Here is a 17,808-nt window from a genome sequence, read left to right on the forward strand (position 1 = left end):
CAATAGTGGATAGGATTCGCCAGCGAGCATCCAACTGGTCTACAAGGTTCCTCTCACGTGCAGGCAAACTGACCATGCTTAAGTCAGTCCTCACAGCGATGCCTACATACGCTATGTCCTGCTTCCAACTGCCAAACTGCCACAGAGCCTCTGCAACAGAATAAAATCTGCTTTAACTCGCTTCTGGTGGGATAAAGCTCCTGACAAGAAAGGAATGTGTTGGTTAGCCTGGGATAAATTAACAAAACCAAAAGGGACAGGAGGACTGGGACTGAGAGATATTCAGATCTTTAATCAAGCATTACTCGCAAAAATAGCATGGAGGATATTAACAGCGCCAAACTGCTTGTTAGCTAGAGTACTTACCGGCAAATATTGTCATAAGAAGAGCTTCCTCGACGTCAAGGTTCCTGCAGTCTGCTCTCACGGATGGCGTAGTATTCTACATGGCAGAGACCTCCTCCAAGAAAACCTGGGGAAAGCCATTGGAAATGGTGAGAACACAAGAATCTGGAAAGATTGATGGATATCGCTCAAGACTCAAACAAGACCTTTTGGACCCATCCACGAATCAGTGATCGATCTCAGAGTATCCGATCTTCTAACAGATAGTCTACAATGGAACAAGGAGAGGATTGATAAACTCTTACCGGGCTTTGGCCATCTGATACAACAGATAAAGCCAAGCAAAGAAGGTGTAGAAGACATCTATGTGTGGCTCCCTCTGACCTCCGGTGTTTACTCGACAAAGTCAGGCTACAACTCCAGGAATCAATCAGAAGGGATAGCGACCTCTCAAGACATGCCTCCCAATCTCTCTCTGCCTCTTGAATTCAGCTGGATCAAGGACATTTGGTCGGTGAAAACAGCACCAAAACTCATCCTATTCTTGTGGTCTATAGCTCAAGGGGCCTTACCTTTGGGGAAGGAACTGCAACGAAGAGGAATCAACACCGATACGCAATGTCCTTGCTGTAAGGAAGAAGAAACAGCTATGCATGTGTTCTTCCAATGCCCTTTTGCAAAGGAAGTGTGGCGCTTAGCTCCCCTCAGCTCACCAGTTCACCTAGCTGCTGAGGCGGATTTTCAAGACCTGGCGGTTATGGCAAGAACGATCGTCTGTCTCCCTCCTACAGGAGTAAGAGTACCGATTCTCCCTTGGATAGTCTGGTTCCTATGGTTGGCACGAAACAAGTTAATCTTTGAGAACAAGACAGCACAACCAATGGAAATTATTACTAAAAGTATAGCAGCTGCACTGGAATGGAATCAAGCTCAAGACAACGCAAAAGAAAAGGAAGCTTTACCTATGAAGACGAACCGTCTACAGGAGGCCAACGCAGCTCGATCTCACCGATGCTCTGTCGACGCCGCATGGGATTCAAATCGGAACAGAGCAGGGATTGCATGGCGGCTTACGGGTAGTCATCTGGCAGCTCCCCTATCAGGTACTCGTATCATAGAGGATGTCGGTTCACCTCTAATGGCGGAAGCCTTAGCTCTCCAGGAAGGCATCGCACGAGCTCGTGACCTAGGCTTCTCACCGGTATCCTTCTACTCCGACTGCGCAACGCTCATCAGAGCAATCTCCTCCCAGAATCAAGTGAAAGAAATCTATGGCGTCCTTCAAGACATCAAAGCTCTCTCGTCAAGCTTCGATTCGATCGGTTACCTCCACATCCCTCGTTCCCAGAACAGCGATGTGGATCTCTTAGCGAAAAAGGCCCTTAAGGCCTCATTTGTCTCTTCTATTTTAATGGGCTAGCTGTGTTGGGCCGCTAAACCTTCTGTTTCATCTGCTAAACTCTTCCTCTTTTATTCAATTAAAATCGTTGTTCAAAAAAAAAAAAACTTAGTTTATTTGGTTATGTTTCCTCCTTATATCACTTGCATCTATTATGTTCACTGGTCACACCATGTTTACAAGGAAACAATAGTTCAACTTGCAACATTGCCATTAAATTATTAACTACCCTTGAGGCTTACAAGTTGCACATTTCCTTCCAGATTTGAGCATCTATGCTTTTGTCGAGCTTTGCTCTCAAATACCTTAGCTCATTTTCCATCCGGCATTTTGTTTGTAAATTTGATATAAACTATAACTAATATAATTTTTTTAAACTAATATAAATTTCGTTTACTAATATTTACATTTTCACTTTTTCAAAGTTACAAAACAATATTTAAGAAATACAACATAATTTAGTAAATATTATTTAATCTAAGTTATAGTAAAATATATCAACATAATTTACTTTGATATATTTAACAAGTTATATATCAAAGTAATTTATTTTAAATAAAAAATCTAATAAATAAAAGAAAAATTTATCTTCATAATAACAAATTATAGTAATTTTCTGAATATATAAGAAATAATTATATATAGAGAAATAAATAATAAAAATCATTTCTACAAACTAATCAATAAAATTTATTTAGAAAGTTGTATGTATTCAGATAATATGCTTTACTTAATCTTAACATATAAAAGAATCAATAATCTGTATTTTTATTTACAATAAATCTAATTTTCACACCATTTAAATAAGAAACTATAAAAATATAAACAAAGAAAAATATCAGTAAATTAATAAATAACCCAAAAATAAAAATATAATTCATTTTTTTTTTCATTTTTAAACCAAGGATCATAGTTTTTATATTAATACTACTACTTAAAATCATATAAAATATTTAAAATATGTAAAATGGTTATGTTTTTAATGATTTTTAATAGCAAGATATATTTATAATACCTAATAAAATCAATTAGTAAAAGATGATGCTACAAGAATACATTTATATTTGTAATTACACATTATTTGAAGATGTTTATATATTATTCATTTGTTCATTTACCCCCCCCCCCCCATAGGGTGGGTTAACCCCTAGTAATAATATAATTGTTGACACAAGTTCAACATAACTAACATAACGATAAGTTCATAACACTCTTGAAAATACAAGTTACTTAGTATATCTTGAAATTACTTAAAACTCTTGAAAATACAATTACAAAAGCTAATGTAGAAGACTTCGACTTCACGTGAATTAAGCAAGAAAATAAATGTAAGCGGAAAAATATAATTTAAGTAGGAAACATAAATTTTAAGTGAAAGTTGAAATTTTAAATCTCATGAAAGTTAAATCTCATGAAATTTTTTAACACTTTTGAAAGTTAAAAAAACATATTTTGAAGTTTACTAAACGTATAAGAATTCTTAAAAAATCTTCTTTCATTAACTAGAAACATTAAAAATGAATATTTACAGCCTCATAATTATCACCGAATAAGTTATTTATTTCATTTAGGAGCTCCAGTATAGTCAATATACATGAATTAACAAAATAATCTTAAAAAAATCAGTTTAAATTTAGAGAAAATGAAAGTTTAACAAAATTGATTAGAAAACTTCTTCAAAAGTCTTCCAGCGAAGACTTCTTAAACAGTCTTTCATTTAAGTCATTTTTACAATTGTAACGAAGGATAACTATTTAAGAAATCTACTATACAGCAGATTTCTTAAGAAGTCTTCCTGTGTAAATAGTAGCATATTTTTGTATTTGAGAAGTTCTCCAAAATATCAAAGTAGACTTTTAATTTCTTCTCTTATGTTGGTTTTGTAATCGATCAAAATTCTGCAAATATGTGACTTTTTCTTAGAAGAAGTCTTCTAACAGTCAAATAACTTCTTCTCACTATTGTAAAAAATCTGCATAGGTTATTTTTGCAGTTGACTATATTTGACTTTTATTTAAAGAATTCTATAGAAGTATTCTTTTGTAATCAAAGGTTTGACCAGAAACACGAAATAAAGTTCAAAAAACTTCTCAAGAAGTTTTCTAATTAATATTAAATATTTTAATGTTATCAATTGCAAAACATACTATAGAGACTTCTTACGACAGTGAAAAAACTTCATGTAATAGTAAAGAAGACTTCCCCAGGAAGTCTTCCACGTAAGACTTTTCAAAAAGTCTTCCATAAAAAGTCAAAGTTTACAAAATTCGGTCAATTGCAAAACTAACATATTTTTCTCAGAAGATTTCTGGAGAAGTTTACTCGTTATTTTTTGTTAACAAAAAAGTTGGAAGACTACTAGAAAAATCTTCTATAAAAACACACAAAGAAAGTAAATCTCAAAACTAACATATGCATTGATCAAAAGACTTCTGGATAAATATTATTCGTGAAACAGATCTGAAAATATTCAAATATCACTCTTAGAGGTGAGATTCATGTTTAGCTTCTCCAAACCAACGTAATTTCTTAATGAAAGTTTTTTTTTTTTTGAATGAAAGCAAAATTTTATTCAATCAAAAATTTCTTGATGAAACCTATACTTTAAAACCTATGAAAAAGCTGAAAAAACTATCCCCTAGTTTCAAACCAAGTCCTCAAGCTATCTTCAAGATATTTGTGTCCCAGTCCTTTTACCGAGAGCAATTTTAGTCTGATTGCTTTATCTATAAACTTAGCAATTGTTCCTGCAGTTGTGGCTGTTCGCCATGTCTTCGGGCGTTTCTCTCTCGCCACAACGCATGAACCGTTGCTTGGAAAGTGTAGCGTATCAGAAACTGCTTCGTTGGAGGCAATCTGTTTTTGAGATGATGTCTACTATGCCGTCCCAAGACGTAGTAAAGTCACCCTGAAGAATTCCCCCCGCCAGTGCCTGCCATATCTGCTTGGAGTAGTCGCAACTAAATAAAAAATGATGGCATGTTTCATTTGTTGCATTACAGAGCACACAAGTTGGGTTGATTGCAGCGTTCCATCTTTGGATCCTGTCACAAGTGTTTAGGCGCTGACGAAGAGCTACCAAAATGATGAAGGAATATTTCGGCGTGGATTGAGAGAACCATATGCCTTTGCTCCATCCGCAGGCTGCTTGAGCAGACCGCAACTGCAACCAAGTCTTTTTTGCAGAGAACACATTCATATACTTCCCTTCCCCTTGTTTCCATAGGGAGATATCCTCTTCACTGCTTGCAGCCGCCCTTAGGATCTCAATCTCCTTTTCTACATCGTTCAAAATTTTCAGTCTGTGTCTTCTTCTCCGGTGATTATCCATAACATCTGCAACAACTGGAGTCTCAGATATTCCCAGAGAAAAGCGCCCACTATCTCCCACCACATCTTTAAGACACCCAAGATTCGACCAAACATCATACCAGAAAGAGGTTTCATTCCCATTCCTGACTTCCTTCCTGAAAAATTGCTTTGCTAGATCACGAAGTTTGAGAAGCTTCCGCCATACCCATGATCGGCAAGCTGTGCTCTCTCTGACCGACTAGAATGATCCTTTCCTAATCAGATAACAATGTACCCACCGAACCCAAAGCGAGCTCCTCGAAGAAAGAATCCTCCATATTAGTTTTAGGCTGTGGACTGTGTTAACCTCTTTCAGTGGTCTCAGTCCGAGGCCTCCTTCTTGTTTTGGTAAGCAGACATCAGTCCAGCTTACTTTAGCTTTGTTAGTATTCAGCTCCGGTCCTGACCACAAGAAAGCTGAACAAAGCCTCTCTATTTCCTTCAGACAACTGCTAGGAAGTTTGAAAGCTTGCATCCAAAAGTTGGTGAGACTGGTGATGACGGACTTGATAAGTTGTAGCCGGCCTCCATGTGACAAGAATCTCCCGGTCAAGGATTTCATTCTCTTTCCGACTCTCTCCACTAATGGTAGGTAATCATGAACGGTCATACGCTTAGTTAGGAGAGGGAGACCTAAATATCGAACGGGAAGTTGCCCTGAAGTAAAGGGGAAGGCGCTATGAATATCCTCTTCATCATTTGAAGAGACCCCAGCAACAAACAGAGTAGATTTCTCAAGGCTGATCTTCAACCCCGAAGCCACTGAGAATTCCTCAAATATTTGGAGAACACCTTCAATGGAGCGCTTTGTCCCATCAGTGAAGACCATGAGATCATCTGCGAAGCACAAGTGCGTGAGGAGGATATTTTGGCAGCGAGGGTGGTAACCGATTTGCTTCCTTGCCGCTGCTCTGTCTAACATATGTGGCAGGACATTCATGCAGATAACAAAGAGATAAGGGGAGAGGGCGCATCCTTGTCTCAATCCTCGTTTGCTTTGAAAGAATCCTGCTAACTCCCGTTGACTTGCACTGAAAAGGAAGGCGTGAAAACACATAGCTCGATCCAATGAATAAACTCCTCCAGAATGTTTAGTGCTCTCAGCGTGTTCAAGAGGAACTCCCAATGGACGGACTCAAAGGCTTTTGCGATGTCAATTTTCATTGCACATCTAGGAGTGATATCCTCTTTGTGATAGTCCTTTACTATCTCAGTTGCCAACAACAGATTCTCCACGAGCAGTCTATCTCTTACAAACGCTGATTGGTTATGAGAGATACATTGGGGAAGAGTACCTTTTAGCCTGTTCGCTATGATCTTGGAGATCACCTTATATAGGACATTGCAGCACGAAATTGGCCTGTAGTCTTTCATCTCTACTGCTGATTCCTTCTTGGGGATGAGAGCAAGAATTGTTGTGTTCAAACCTTTCGGTAGAAACCCTTTGCTGAAGAAAGATTGCACCGCTACAGTAAAATATTTTGCAATGACACTCCAAGAAGCTTTGAAAAATTCTGTTGTGTAACCATCAGGACCAGGTGATTTATTACTTGGCATATGGAACACAACTTCACGAATTTCATCCTCTGTCACCGGCTTGACGAGCAGTGATCTCTCTTCATCGCTGCAATGAAAGGGCAGGATCTCTTGCAGCTCTGCAACTGTTTTAGTTTGAATATATGTGGGTTCAAAGTTGAGAAACTCTTTGAAGAATCTTTCAGCCTCGGTTTTAATTTCCTCCTGAGAAGTAGCCACTCTTCCTGATGGACATTTAATCTCCCTGATGCTGTTCCGAACTTCTCTAACTTTCGCAGCATTGTGAAATGCCTTGTTGTTGTGGTCTCCAACTTGTAACCATTGTAGTTTTGACCTCTGCTTCTAAATTTTTTCCTCTATGGCTGTAACTCTTTGCCATCGTTCATTTGCCACCATCTCAGCGTGCACATTTTCTTGGGAGGGGTCTCTGAAAAGGCTCTCCTGCTTTTCACATAAGTCCTGGTCTTCTTTTACCCTTTTCGAATCATGGGTTTCAAGGCTTTGAGGGATTTCGAAAATCTGTAGAGCGCTGATGTTGAGACAAATAACGGTTGGGTGTTTTTCCAGAAGTCTTTTACAGCTTGAAGGAAGTCTGGTGTATCAACGAGGGCATTTGAAAACTTGAAAAGCTTCCTCTTGCCCACTGTCTCAACTCTCAGATGAAACCTTCCCCTGAGGTGATCAGAGCAACCTCCTGCTTCAAATACACCATAGGCTTGTGTGCGCTGATTCAACCAAGTTTCGTTGACTAGGATTCGATCAAGCTTCTTGCAAATCAAACCCTCGTCTCTCTTGTTGCACCATGTAAATTGTGGTCCCTGGTATCCCATATCCATTAGATTACAGTGCTGAATTACTTCTTTGAAATCCCTCATTCCCGAAGTGGAGAGACCCGCAGCTTGATGATTGGAGTGCTCATCGCTTTTAAGAATTTCGTTAAAATCCCCCATGATGACCCATTCTTTGTTTCTCAACATAGGCGAATTCTGATGGTTTTTAATATCCTCCCATAGCTTCTTCTTTCTCTCTGATGTGTTCTCTGCATATAAAAAAGAACAGAAGAACTCCTCTGTTTCACCCTCCAGTAGAACTGACACAGTGATGATCTGATCCGACTTGAAAACTGGTGTTACCCGTACTTGTGGACTCCATAAAACCCAGATTCTTTCCTTCCTACCATACTCATAGTTATTTACAAAGGACTAGCCCGGAAAAACAGAAGAAACAATATGCTCCGCCTTGTTTTCCTTGACTCTAGTCTCTAAAATAGCTCCAAATTGAAGCCCTTTATTTTGAATCCGATTATGTACAACCTTATGCTTTGAAGTTCTGTTAAATCCTCTTACATTCCAGAAGAACCCTGTCATTGAGAAGATTTTCGAGACCTTTTTCCCAGTGTGGCTGGGTTAGTTTTTTCCTTTCCAACTCCCTCGGGGATGACCCTATGGTTTGTTTTGGAGGCACGTGGGAGTGAGGCTCGTAAGCTTGTACCTCCTACAGTTTCTTCTTCTTCCTTTTGTTCTGTGATAGAGCTGTCCTCCTTCCCATTCTGAACATGATCTTTTCCAGGAGTTATAGGCATATTCTCCTCTGATATCTCAGCTTCCTTTTCATCAGTTGCAGCTTCCTTATCACCATCCTTTTCGGTTGTTTCATCGCTATTGTCAGCTTCTTTATCACCATGCTCTTCCTCTTCCTCTTGCTCAACTAGATCACCATTGTCATCCACTTGAGTCAGAGCAGCAAACCTTGCAGCAATTTTTACCTGTCCATACTTTAAGGTTCGAGGGCTTTTGCTTGCTTTCCCAGGATCCACATCAGACCAACCCGACACCACTTCACCCTCTTCAATCTCTTCTATAACTTCTATTACTTCCTCTGCCACTGACTCCGTCACTGCTTTCTCTGGAGTCTTTGGCTCACTTTCAGTAATTATAGCAGTCCCCTCGTTAGCAGCCAGTATCTCTCCTGCCCTTTCTCTTGAATACCCCTCCTCTAATATCTCTGTTACTGATTTAGATGTTCCCTCCTTCTTGTTAACAACACAAACCTTCTCCACATGACCCCATTTGCCACACGCAAGACAGCGAATTGGTAAGCGAGGGTAAGTGAATTCAAACGTGGTAGACTTCCCATTTTTTGTGAAGTTGATTTCCTTCGGTAACTCCTTTGACAGGTTCACATTCACAAACACTTTTGCAAGCTTGAAGTTTGAACAGGAAGCTGTCTCAGGATGAAGTTTCACCGGATGTCCAACCGCACTTGTGATAAAGCTTAAACCTTTCCATGAGAACATACTCATAGGAACATTTTTTAGGTAAACCCACATCGGAATCGACTTGATTTATGGCTTCTCCTCGAGTTCTGCCGGTGTCCATTTGGCTACAACTAGTGGAATGTTTCCAATGTTCCACATTCCCCTTTTCAGGATTTGAGCTCTCATAAATGGGTCAGAGACTCGAAACTTCATGGTTGTAGAATCCACTTCAAAGACTTCTAATTGCTGTCCCTTTCCTCCTTCTCTCCAGATCTTGTTTACCACTGAGTGAACTCTAGCGATGTGAGGCGCTGTGTCCAGAAACTTGCCTATCAGAAAATCCTCCCAAAGTGGGTTCACGTTGACAACCACTTCGTCAGGGATCTCCACCGTTAGATGACCTTCCAGATTTGTGATATCAAGGTCGTACTTCCGCAAAACATTTTTCTCCTGTGCCACACCAACCCACGACGTAGCTTTCGGAGCAGATACCTTCAACCCTTGTAACTCTTCCCCAGAACCTTCTTTCCCTTGCAGCGAGCCATCCTTCAGAGTCGGATCATCCTTGGAAGTCGGATCCGTCCCTGATGAGTCCGGCGGCGGCGCCGAAATCATGTTGAGAACCCTAGGTCGCGTTTCGCCGAAAAAATCGCCAATCGTCTTAATGAAAGTTACCCACTCGTTACTGATCAAAAATCATGAACTTTTTTTTTGATAACTGTGGGGATCCGGCGACCGATGTCAACCGACTAATCCCACGAAGCTCACGGTATTTCACATATTCTTGCGATTTAGCGCTAGCCCGGGTGGCCACACGGAGTTTCGAAGCCGGGTCCGTATTGAGCTGAAACTCCTTCAAAACCACTAGCTCACCACCTTGTGGTTAAAAAATAACTCTAATAAACTTATAAATTTTGGAATAAAAAGTTGGGATAATAATCAGTAGAGTGATAGAATTACTAAACAAATACAATATATATATATATAGATAATACATGTAGTAAAAAAACTAAAAATTATCAAATGAAAAAACAACTTATGTAACATATCAACGAAATTAATATTCCACCACAATTAATATAATATATATGAACAACCAATTACATATACATACATTTAGAAAACATAGAAAATTATACATTTTACGTATTACAAATAAGGTAAACATCTTGATGGATACGTGGATGAAAGTTTAGTTTTATTAATTTTCAGGTAAAAAAGTTCTATAACTTTTAGTTTGGTTTGACATTGCAGCGTAATGATCTAGCTGCGTCATTCTTTTCTTGAAGAATTGTCGTTTTGCAATCCTTCCTTTTTCTAAAGTGAGATACCTAAAAAGGAAAGAAAAGTATAATCGTTAATGGTTCGTTATCAAATTGCAACTGCCTATAATGGCATAATAATCCGTAAGAAGTACTAGTTAAAATAAAATTAAACATACATCCCCAATCCACTAATAGACATGTATATATCTCTAGTTCATTAGGTCATGACACCATCACCATCTCATCTCTCTCTTTTCAACTCATATATAGTTATTGGTCTCACCCAAGTGTTTGTTTCAGAATCGCTAACCTTTTCTTCTCTTAATTTGAAAACTAAATTCTTGAGAAATTTATTAATATCGAACACTGCAAGATCTTCACCCTTCGATCTCCCCTGATCTGAAGGGAATATCCGATGTTCTTATCTATTTCTATATTATTTATTTCTTAATTGTTTCTGTAGATAAGATCAGTGAAACTCATTCTCTTTTTATTCCCTGGTTCTCGGGACATAATTATCCACGAGTCAGAAAGGAGGTTTAAAAACCTATTGCAAAATCAGTCTTCAACTTCACTTCTTGCATCTTCTTGCGCATCTTCAGATCTCTTTCTCTAGCTTCTTTCTTTGCTTTCTCTTTTATGGAGTTTTTAACAGAAACACTAGGGAAGAGAGTCCATGATCCTTTTATGGAGGAATCAAGATGTTTATTCATCCACGAGCCAATCATTGTTGGTTCTGGACCATCTGGGCTGGCAGTGGCGGCCTGTCTGAAGTCTAGAGACATGTCTAGTTTAATTCTAGAACGTTCTAATTGCATTGCCTCATTATGGCAACTCAAAACATATGATCGTCTCCGGCTTCATCTCCCTAAACAATTCTGTGAGCTTCCTTTAATGCCTTTCCCTTCATGCTACCCTACATACCCTACAAAGCAGCAGTTCGTAGAATACCTTGAATCCTATACCGAACACTTCGGCTTAAAGCCTGTTTTCAACCAAACAGTGGAAGAGGCGAAGTTCGATAGACAGTGCGGTTTATGGAGGGTGAGGACTGCCGGAAGAAAAAATGAGGAGACATCGGAGTATATTTCTCGGTGGCTTGTTGTGGCGACAGGGGAAAATGCGGAGGAGGTCATTCCGGACATTGATGGAATAGTTAGTTTCGGTGGCCCAATCCTCCACACAAGCTCTTATAAGAGTGGTGAAATGTTTGGAAAGAAGAAGGTTTTGGTCGTGGGATGTGGAAATTCCGGCATGGAAGTGTGCTTAGATCTTTGCAACTTCAATGCTCATCCTTGCCTTGTGGTTCGTGACTCGGTAAAAATAACAACAAACTTTTCTCTTTGCTATGTGTCACAAAAGTTTGATGTCATTTTAGTATAGTATCTTCCATATACCATTATACCCTCGGTACTTTGATAGTCACTAACTTTTAATGACCTCTTGGTTATCAAGATTAGCAAGCATATGTTATTCTTTATTTTTCCCCTTTTGAAGAAAGTACTCATGCCCTATATTCTTAGTAAGAGGATGATGTTGATTAATAAGGTTTCCATTTGCGGGCTGTCAACTAATCGTGTTATTGACTAACGCTGCAGGTGCACATATTACCTCAAGAAATGCTTGGTATATCAACTTTTGGAATATCCACGAGCCTGTTAAAGTGGTTTCCAGTGCAAGTGGTTGACCGGTTCTTGTTAAGTATGTCTCGACTAGTTCTTGGAGATACGGATCGATTGGGACTTATTCGGCCAAAACTAGGTCCTCTTGAACGAAAGATCAAATGCGGAAAGACTCCTGTTTTGGACGTTGGCACACTCGCCAAAATCCGAAGTGGACACATCAAGGTACACTAGTTAAGTTGTAGTTTCAAACCATAGTGATTACCAGAAAAAAGGTAAGATAATGGTCTAGTGAATTTTTTTTTCTTCTATATATGTGTATTTTATTTTTAGGTGTACCCGGAGTTGAAACGGGTAATACAACATTCGGCAGAGTTTGTTGATGGGAGCGTGGATAACTTCGATGCCATTATACTCGCTACGGGTTACAAAAGCAATGTACCCATGTGGCTAAAGGTGTGTACCATGGGCGATGATGCGTCCACATCTTCATTATTCTTAATTCTCTAACATATTGAGATACCGCAACTTACTGAAATATCAACAGTTGAATTAACTTGTTCTGACTTCGATTTTTTTTTTCTTATAGGGAATGGACATGTTTTTTGAGAAAGATGGATTCCCGCGACAATCTTTTCCTAATGGATGGAAAGGCGACAGAGGTCTGTATGCAGTTGGTTTCACAAGGCTCGGGTTGCTTGGTGCAGCCATTGATGCTAAGAAGATTGCTGATGATATTGTTCAACAAAATAAAGTATCATTTTCTCGTCCCCAGCATTGTTAGTGAGAGCTCTGGGTATCGATTTGGCAAGTTTGGATTACCTTTATTATAAAAGAAGAGGTAGTAGTGTAGTGCATGTAAGATTCCTAACTCTTTAATTGTGACATATGAGAGTTAGAAACAAGAGTTAGGTCAACGATTTTTGGATGGAGAAATTAGATCATGGTCCACCTCTATGTATATATACATCTGGTTTTATGTATATTTGATGTTTAAATAAGCTAAATATTTCAATATGGTTACTGAAGCTGAAGTAATAAAAGCTTTAGTTCAAATATTATTTTTACTTAATCAGTTGAATGGAAAACAGCGAGAGTTAGGTTGAGTCTTTATATATATTATAGGAATTCAGCTTTATGTTATTGTGTATGTTGTAAAGTTTATGAATGTTCTCAATGTTTAATGTTAGTGGGTGACTGGGTGGTGGTGGTGGTGATGTTGTGGAGCTTTCCTAGACATTTAATTTGGGAAATTCGCGTAAAAAAATTTTCAGAGTGGCACCTACTAACACATTAAACCTTGAAGTTTTTCGACTAGCGCTTTAAACCTTCAAAGTGGTATTGGTGTCATAAAAAACCTTCAACTTGGCTTATTTTTCCATCAAGTAAAAAACTGACATGCTCTACAGGTAAAAGTGTTGATATGTCGGTTTTTTTTCGAAAAAATAATTATTTAATTAATAAAATCAATAAAATGAAATAAAAATCAGAAAATTAATTAAAAAATCTGATAACTAAATAAAATTCAGAAAATTAAAAAAAAATTCAAAAAAGTATAACAAAATTCAGAAAATAAATAAAATTCAGAAAATTAAATAAAATTCAGAAATTAAACTAAATTTTAAAAATAATTCATATTAAATTAAAAATTCAGAAGATTAATTATAAATTAAAGAAAAAACATAAAAAATAAAATGAAAAATTCATAATGCTTTTTTAAATTAGATGATTATTTTTAAAGAAAACAAATATATTATCATTGACAATAACAATTTCAAACATATCACTGATGATGATGGTGATTTATCATATAACCATTAACAGTGATGTTTTGACATATTCATAATGATAGTTTCGATAAAAATGATGGTAAACATGTCAATAACTATGTTTTCGATAACCGTTATTTAAAACGTAGATATGTGAAGGTTTTTTAAAACTGTGGATATTGTTTTAAATGGTGATTGTCAAAAAAAACCTTTATAGACATATCTACCTTTATTTTTAACGATAATGTCGGAAACTATCTTATAAGAGACGTCAAAAACATCACTGTTAATGGTTATGTGAGAAATCATCATCGTCAGGAGCAAGAGCCTTGGCCTTAAAGATAAAGAAACTCGGCTTCTATTGGCCTACGATGGAAGCAGACTGCCAACAGCATGCCGTGCGATGTGAAAAGTTAGGCATCTTTGTCCTTGGTGGTCTCTCAACATGGCTGATAAATTGAAAAAGAGATACAAGTTAAAGTCTTCATCTTTACTGATGGAGTTGACTATCTTTGAAAAGGTAGGGGGCAGTAATTGTAATTCATAAAGATGTGAAATCACTACAAGAAAACACGTTCTTAGCGACGAAAGTTAGCGACAAAATAATTTCCTCGTAAAATTACGTCGTCTTTACGAGGAAGTTACGTGAAAAGACATTAAACACGTAATTTATTCGTTAAATAACGACGAAACATTTTCGTCGTAAACCAAACGTAAAGAAACGTCGTTTTTACGAGGAAACTGCATTTCGTCGTAATGAACACGTAAAACTTAACGTGTAATTAACGAGGAATATGTTTACGAAGTTTTTGCGAGTTCAACCTAATTTTAGGTGACACACGTTTTTTATCTTGTCTAACTACCCATATTTCGTCGTTAATTCGTAGTAAAATCTCACCTACCAATTTCGAATTTTCCTATAAATATGTCATTTATGTTTCATTTGAAACACACCACATGCAAAAAAAAAAAATCCAAAAATGTGAAAGAAAAAAAAATGTCCGGTGATAGAAATTATTTTGAGTTGCGGAGGTGGATGTACACGCATAGAGATGCTAACGGGAGAGTGACGAAAGAGTATTTGAAAGGACTAGAGACATTTATGCATCAAGCAGATTCTACATTGCTCGTCCAGGAAAGCGGTAAGATGTTTTGTCCTTCTCGGAAATGCAACAATTCAAGGCAACTCGTGAAAATGTTTGGAAGCATTTAATAAATAGAGGTTTCATGCCAAATTACTATATCTGGTTTCAACATGGAGAATGTTATAATTATGAGAATGAAGCTAGTAGTAGTAATAGCAATTTTCAGAATGAACCGGTTGATCATTTGCATAATCAACATAGATACCATCAGGAGGAGCAGATGGTAGGTAATTATGATAGGGTTCATGATATGTTAGCTGATGCATTTGTTGCTCATGATGATGATGAAGTTGAAGAACCTAACATAGAATGCAAAAACGTTTTATGAAATGTTAGATGCTGTGAATCAGCCACTTTACAGTGGTTGTAGAGAAGGTCTCTCTAAATTGTCGTTGGCTGCTAGAATGATGAGTATTAAAACTGATCATAATCTACCTGAAAGTTGCATGAATGCATGGACAGACTTGTTTAAAGAGTATTTGCCGGAAGACAATGTCTCTGCTGATTCTTATTATGAGATTCAGAAACTAGTTTATAGTCTTGGGTTGCCTTCTGAGATGATAGACGTTTGCATCGACAACTGCATGCTCTACTGGGGAGATGATGAGAAGTTAGAAGAGTGTCGATTCTGCAAGAAGCCACGATCCAAACCGCAAGGACGAGGACGTAATAGGGTACCGTACCAAAGGATGTGGTACCTACCAATTACCGACAGATAGAAAAGATTGTACCAATCTGAGGAGACTGCTGGAAAAATGAGATGGCATGCCGAGCATATTCAGACGGATGGTGAGATGACTCATCCATCAGATGCAAGAGTTTGGAAACATTTTAACAAAATATATCCACAATTTGCTAGCAATAGCCGAAATGTGTATATGGGATTATGCACGGACGGATTTAGTCCCTTCGGTATGTCAGGGAGACAATATTCATTGTGGCCAGTCTTTATGACGCCATACAACCTGCCCCCAGATATGTGCATGCAACGAGAGTTTCTGTTCTTGACCATATTAATACCTGGTCCAAACCATCCAAAAAGGTCTCTGGATGTCTTTCTACAGCCACTGATAAAAGAGTTGAAAGATTTGTGGTCAACAGGGGTGAGGACGTACGACTGCTCAACGAAGACGAATTATACGATGCGAGCGATGCTTTTGTGGACTATAAGTGACTTTCCTGCTTATGGGATGTTGTCTTGGTGGACTACACATGGGAGATTATCTTGTCCATATTGTAATGGAACGACAGATGCATTTCAGCTGAAGAACGGTAGGAAGACAAATTGGTTCGATTGTCACGGTCGATTTCTTCCCATTAATCATCCTTATCGAAGAAACAAGAAATTGTTTAGGTAGAAAAGGGTTGTGAGAGACACTCCTCCTCCGTATTTAACTGGAGAACAAATTGAACAGCAAATCGATTACTACGAAGCTCAAGAAACAGTTCGTTGTGGTGGTAATTGGCATGTTCCCGGTAATATGCCTTATTATTATGGAGTTCAGCACAACTGGCACAAGAAGAGTATATTTTGGGAGTTGCCGTATTGGAAGGATCTTCTTTTGCGCCACAACCTAGATGTGATGCATATTGAGAATAATTTTTTTGAGAACATCATGAATACAATATTGAATGTTCCAGGGAAGACAAAAGACAATCAAAAATCGAGGTTGGACTTGCCTGATATTTGCTCAAGACCCGAGTTACATATAAAAAGCAATGGACAAGTTCTTGTACCGGTATTCAGATTATCTTCAGAACAAAAGTCGGTCTTGTTCAACTGGGTTGCATCAGCAGTGAAGTTTCCTGATGGGTATGTTTCAAACCTCTCTAGATGTGTTGAAAAGGGCCAAAAGTTCTCCGGGATGAAGAGTCATGATTGTCATGTCTTTATGCAAAGACTACTTCCCTTTGCATTTGCGGAGCTACTTCCAACAAAAGTACATGAAGCACTTGCAGGTAATATATTATTACTCACACTAATTAATTTTTTAATTTTTTTTTCAAAAATATGCACTAATAATTTGCTTAATTGTTTTTGGAATATACAAAGCCACTGGAGCATTTTTCAGGGATTTGAGCACTCGCACTCTTAAAGAGGATGTCGTAGAACAACTTCACGAGAACATTCCGATCTTATTGTGCAACTTGGAGATGATATTTCCTCCCTCATTTTTGACGTCATGGAGCATTTAGCTGTCCACCTCCCGTATGAGGCATTGCTTCGAGGACTAGTACATTATGGATGGATGTATCAGTATGAGCGGGCCAAGAAATATTTGAAGGGAAAGGCAAAAAACCTCGCAAAGGTTGAAGGTTCTATAATTGCTGGAAGTTTGACGGAAGAAACATCTCACTTCACATCGTACTACTTTGCACCTAATGTACAGACCCGACAAAGAGCTCCAAGAAGATATGATGATGGTGGTGTTGCCCCAACATATGCAATTGCTGGTGTTCCGGATATCTTTAGCCAGATTGGACGAATGGGTGGGAAAACGAAAGAGGTTTGGTGGTCGAGTGATGAAGACGCCCATAGTGCACACACTTACATTCTACTTAATTGTGAGGATCCATTTATGCGCAATTTTGAAAGGTAACATATATGGAAACTTCTAAACTAGTTGTAATTAAAATATATTTTTCAAATGATGATATAACTAATAAAATATGTGCATTTTACAGCCTATTTGTTAGTCAAGTCCAAGAAGCAATCCCAGGCATATCCACAAGTGAGGTAGATAAAAGGAAAGATCGACACTTTATTAAATGGTTGAAGAGTCAGGTATTTACTCCAATCCGATATTTGTTTCGTCCACAGGGTGTAACGAAAGACGTTTGTTTCAATGTTCTCTTTAATTTAATTTTGCAGGTTGAATATGAGGATCCAGATTACCCCACATGGTTTCACGAATTAGTTCAGGGTCCACTTGCAAAGGTCACCACATCACCAATGTATTTCTCACGAGGCTTTACTTTTCATACGTACGAGTATGGTAAACACCGGGCGACCATCAATTATGGAATTTGTGTGAAAGGCGAAACCGATTTCTACGGGATCTTGCAGGAGATTATTGAAGTGGAATTCCCTGGGTTATTGAAGCTGAAATGCGTCATAT

General features: G+C 38.0%; 2 protein-coding genes and 1 pseudogene across 2 annotated transcripts; 2 read left to right on the forward strand and 1 right to left on the reverse strand.

Moving 5' to 3' along the window:
- The first annotated feature begins 214 nt into the window (after window positions 1-214).
- Window positions 215-1,765, forward strand: LOC108820218 (uncharacterized). The gene is made up of 2 exons (XM_056992943.1): window positions 215-494; window positions 576-1,765. The coding sequence occupies exons 1-2, from the start codon at window positions 215-217 to the stop codon at window positions 1,763-1,765; spliced, it is 1,470 nt and encodes a 489-aa protein (XP_056848923.1).
- A 2,809-nt stretch (window positions 1,766-4,574) lies between these two features.
- LOC108820217 (uncharacterized) lies at window positions 4,575-8,960 on the reverse strand (annotated as a pseudogene).
- Window positions 8,961-10,469: 1,509 nt separating this feature from the next.
- Window positions 10,470-12,790, forward strand: LOC108821398 (indole-3-pyruvate monooxygenase YUCCA2). The gene is made up of 4 exons (XM_018594438.2): window positions 10,470-11,470; window positions 11,752-12,000; window positions 12,109-12,231; window positions 12,365-12,790. The coding sequence occupies exons 1-4, from the start codon at window positions 10,793-10,795 to the stop codon at window positions 12,557-12,559; spliced, it is 1,245 nt and encodes a 414-aa protein (XP_018449940.1). The 5' UTR covers window positions 10,470-10,792; the 3' UTR covers window positions 12,560-12,790.
- Window positions 12,791-17,808: the final 5,018 nt, after the last annotated feature.

This window comes from Raphanus sativus, chromosome 8 (assembly GCF_000801105.2).
Source record: "Raphanus sativus cultivar WK10039 chromosome 8, ASM80110v3, whole genome shotgun sequence".
NCBI classification, from domain to species: Eukaryota; Viridiplantae; Streptophyta; class Magnoliopsida; order Brassicales; family Brassicaceae; genus Raphanus; species Raphanus sativus.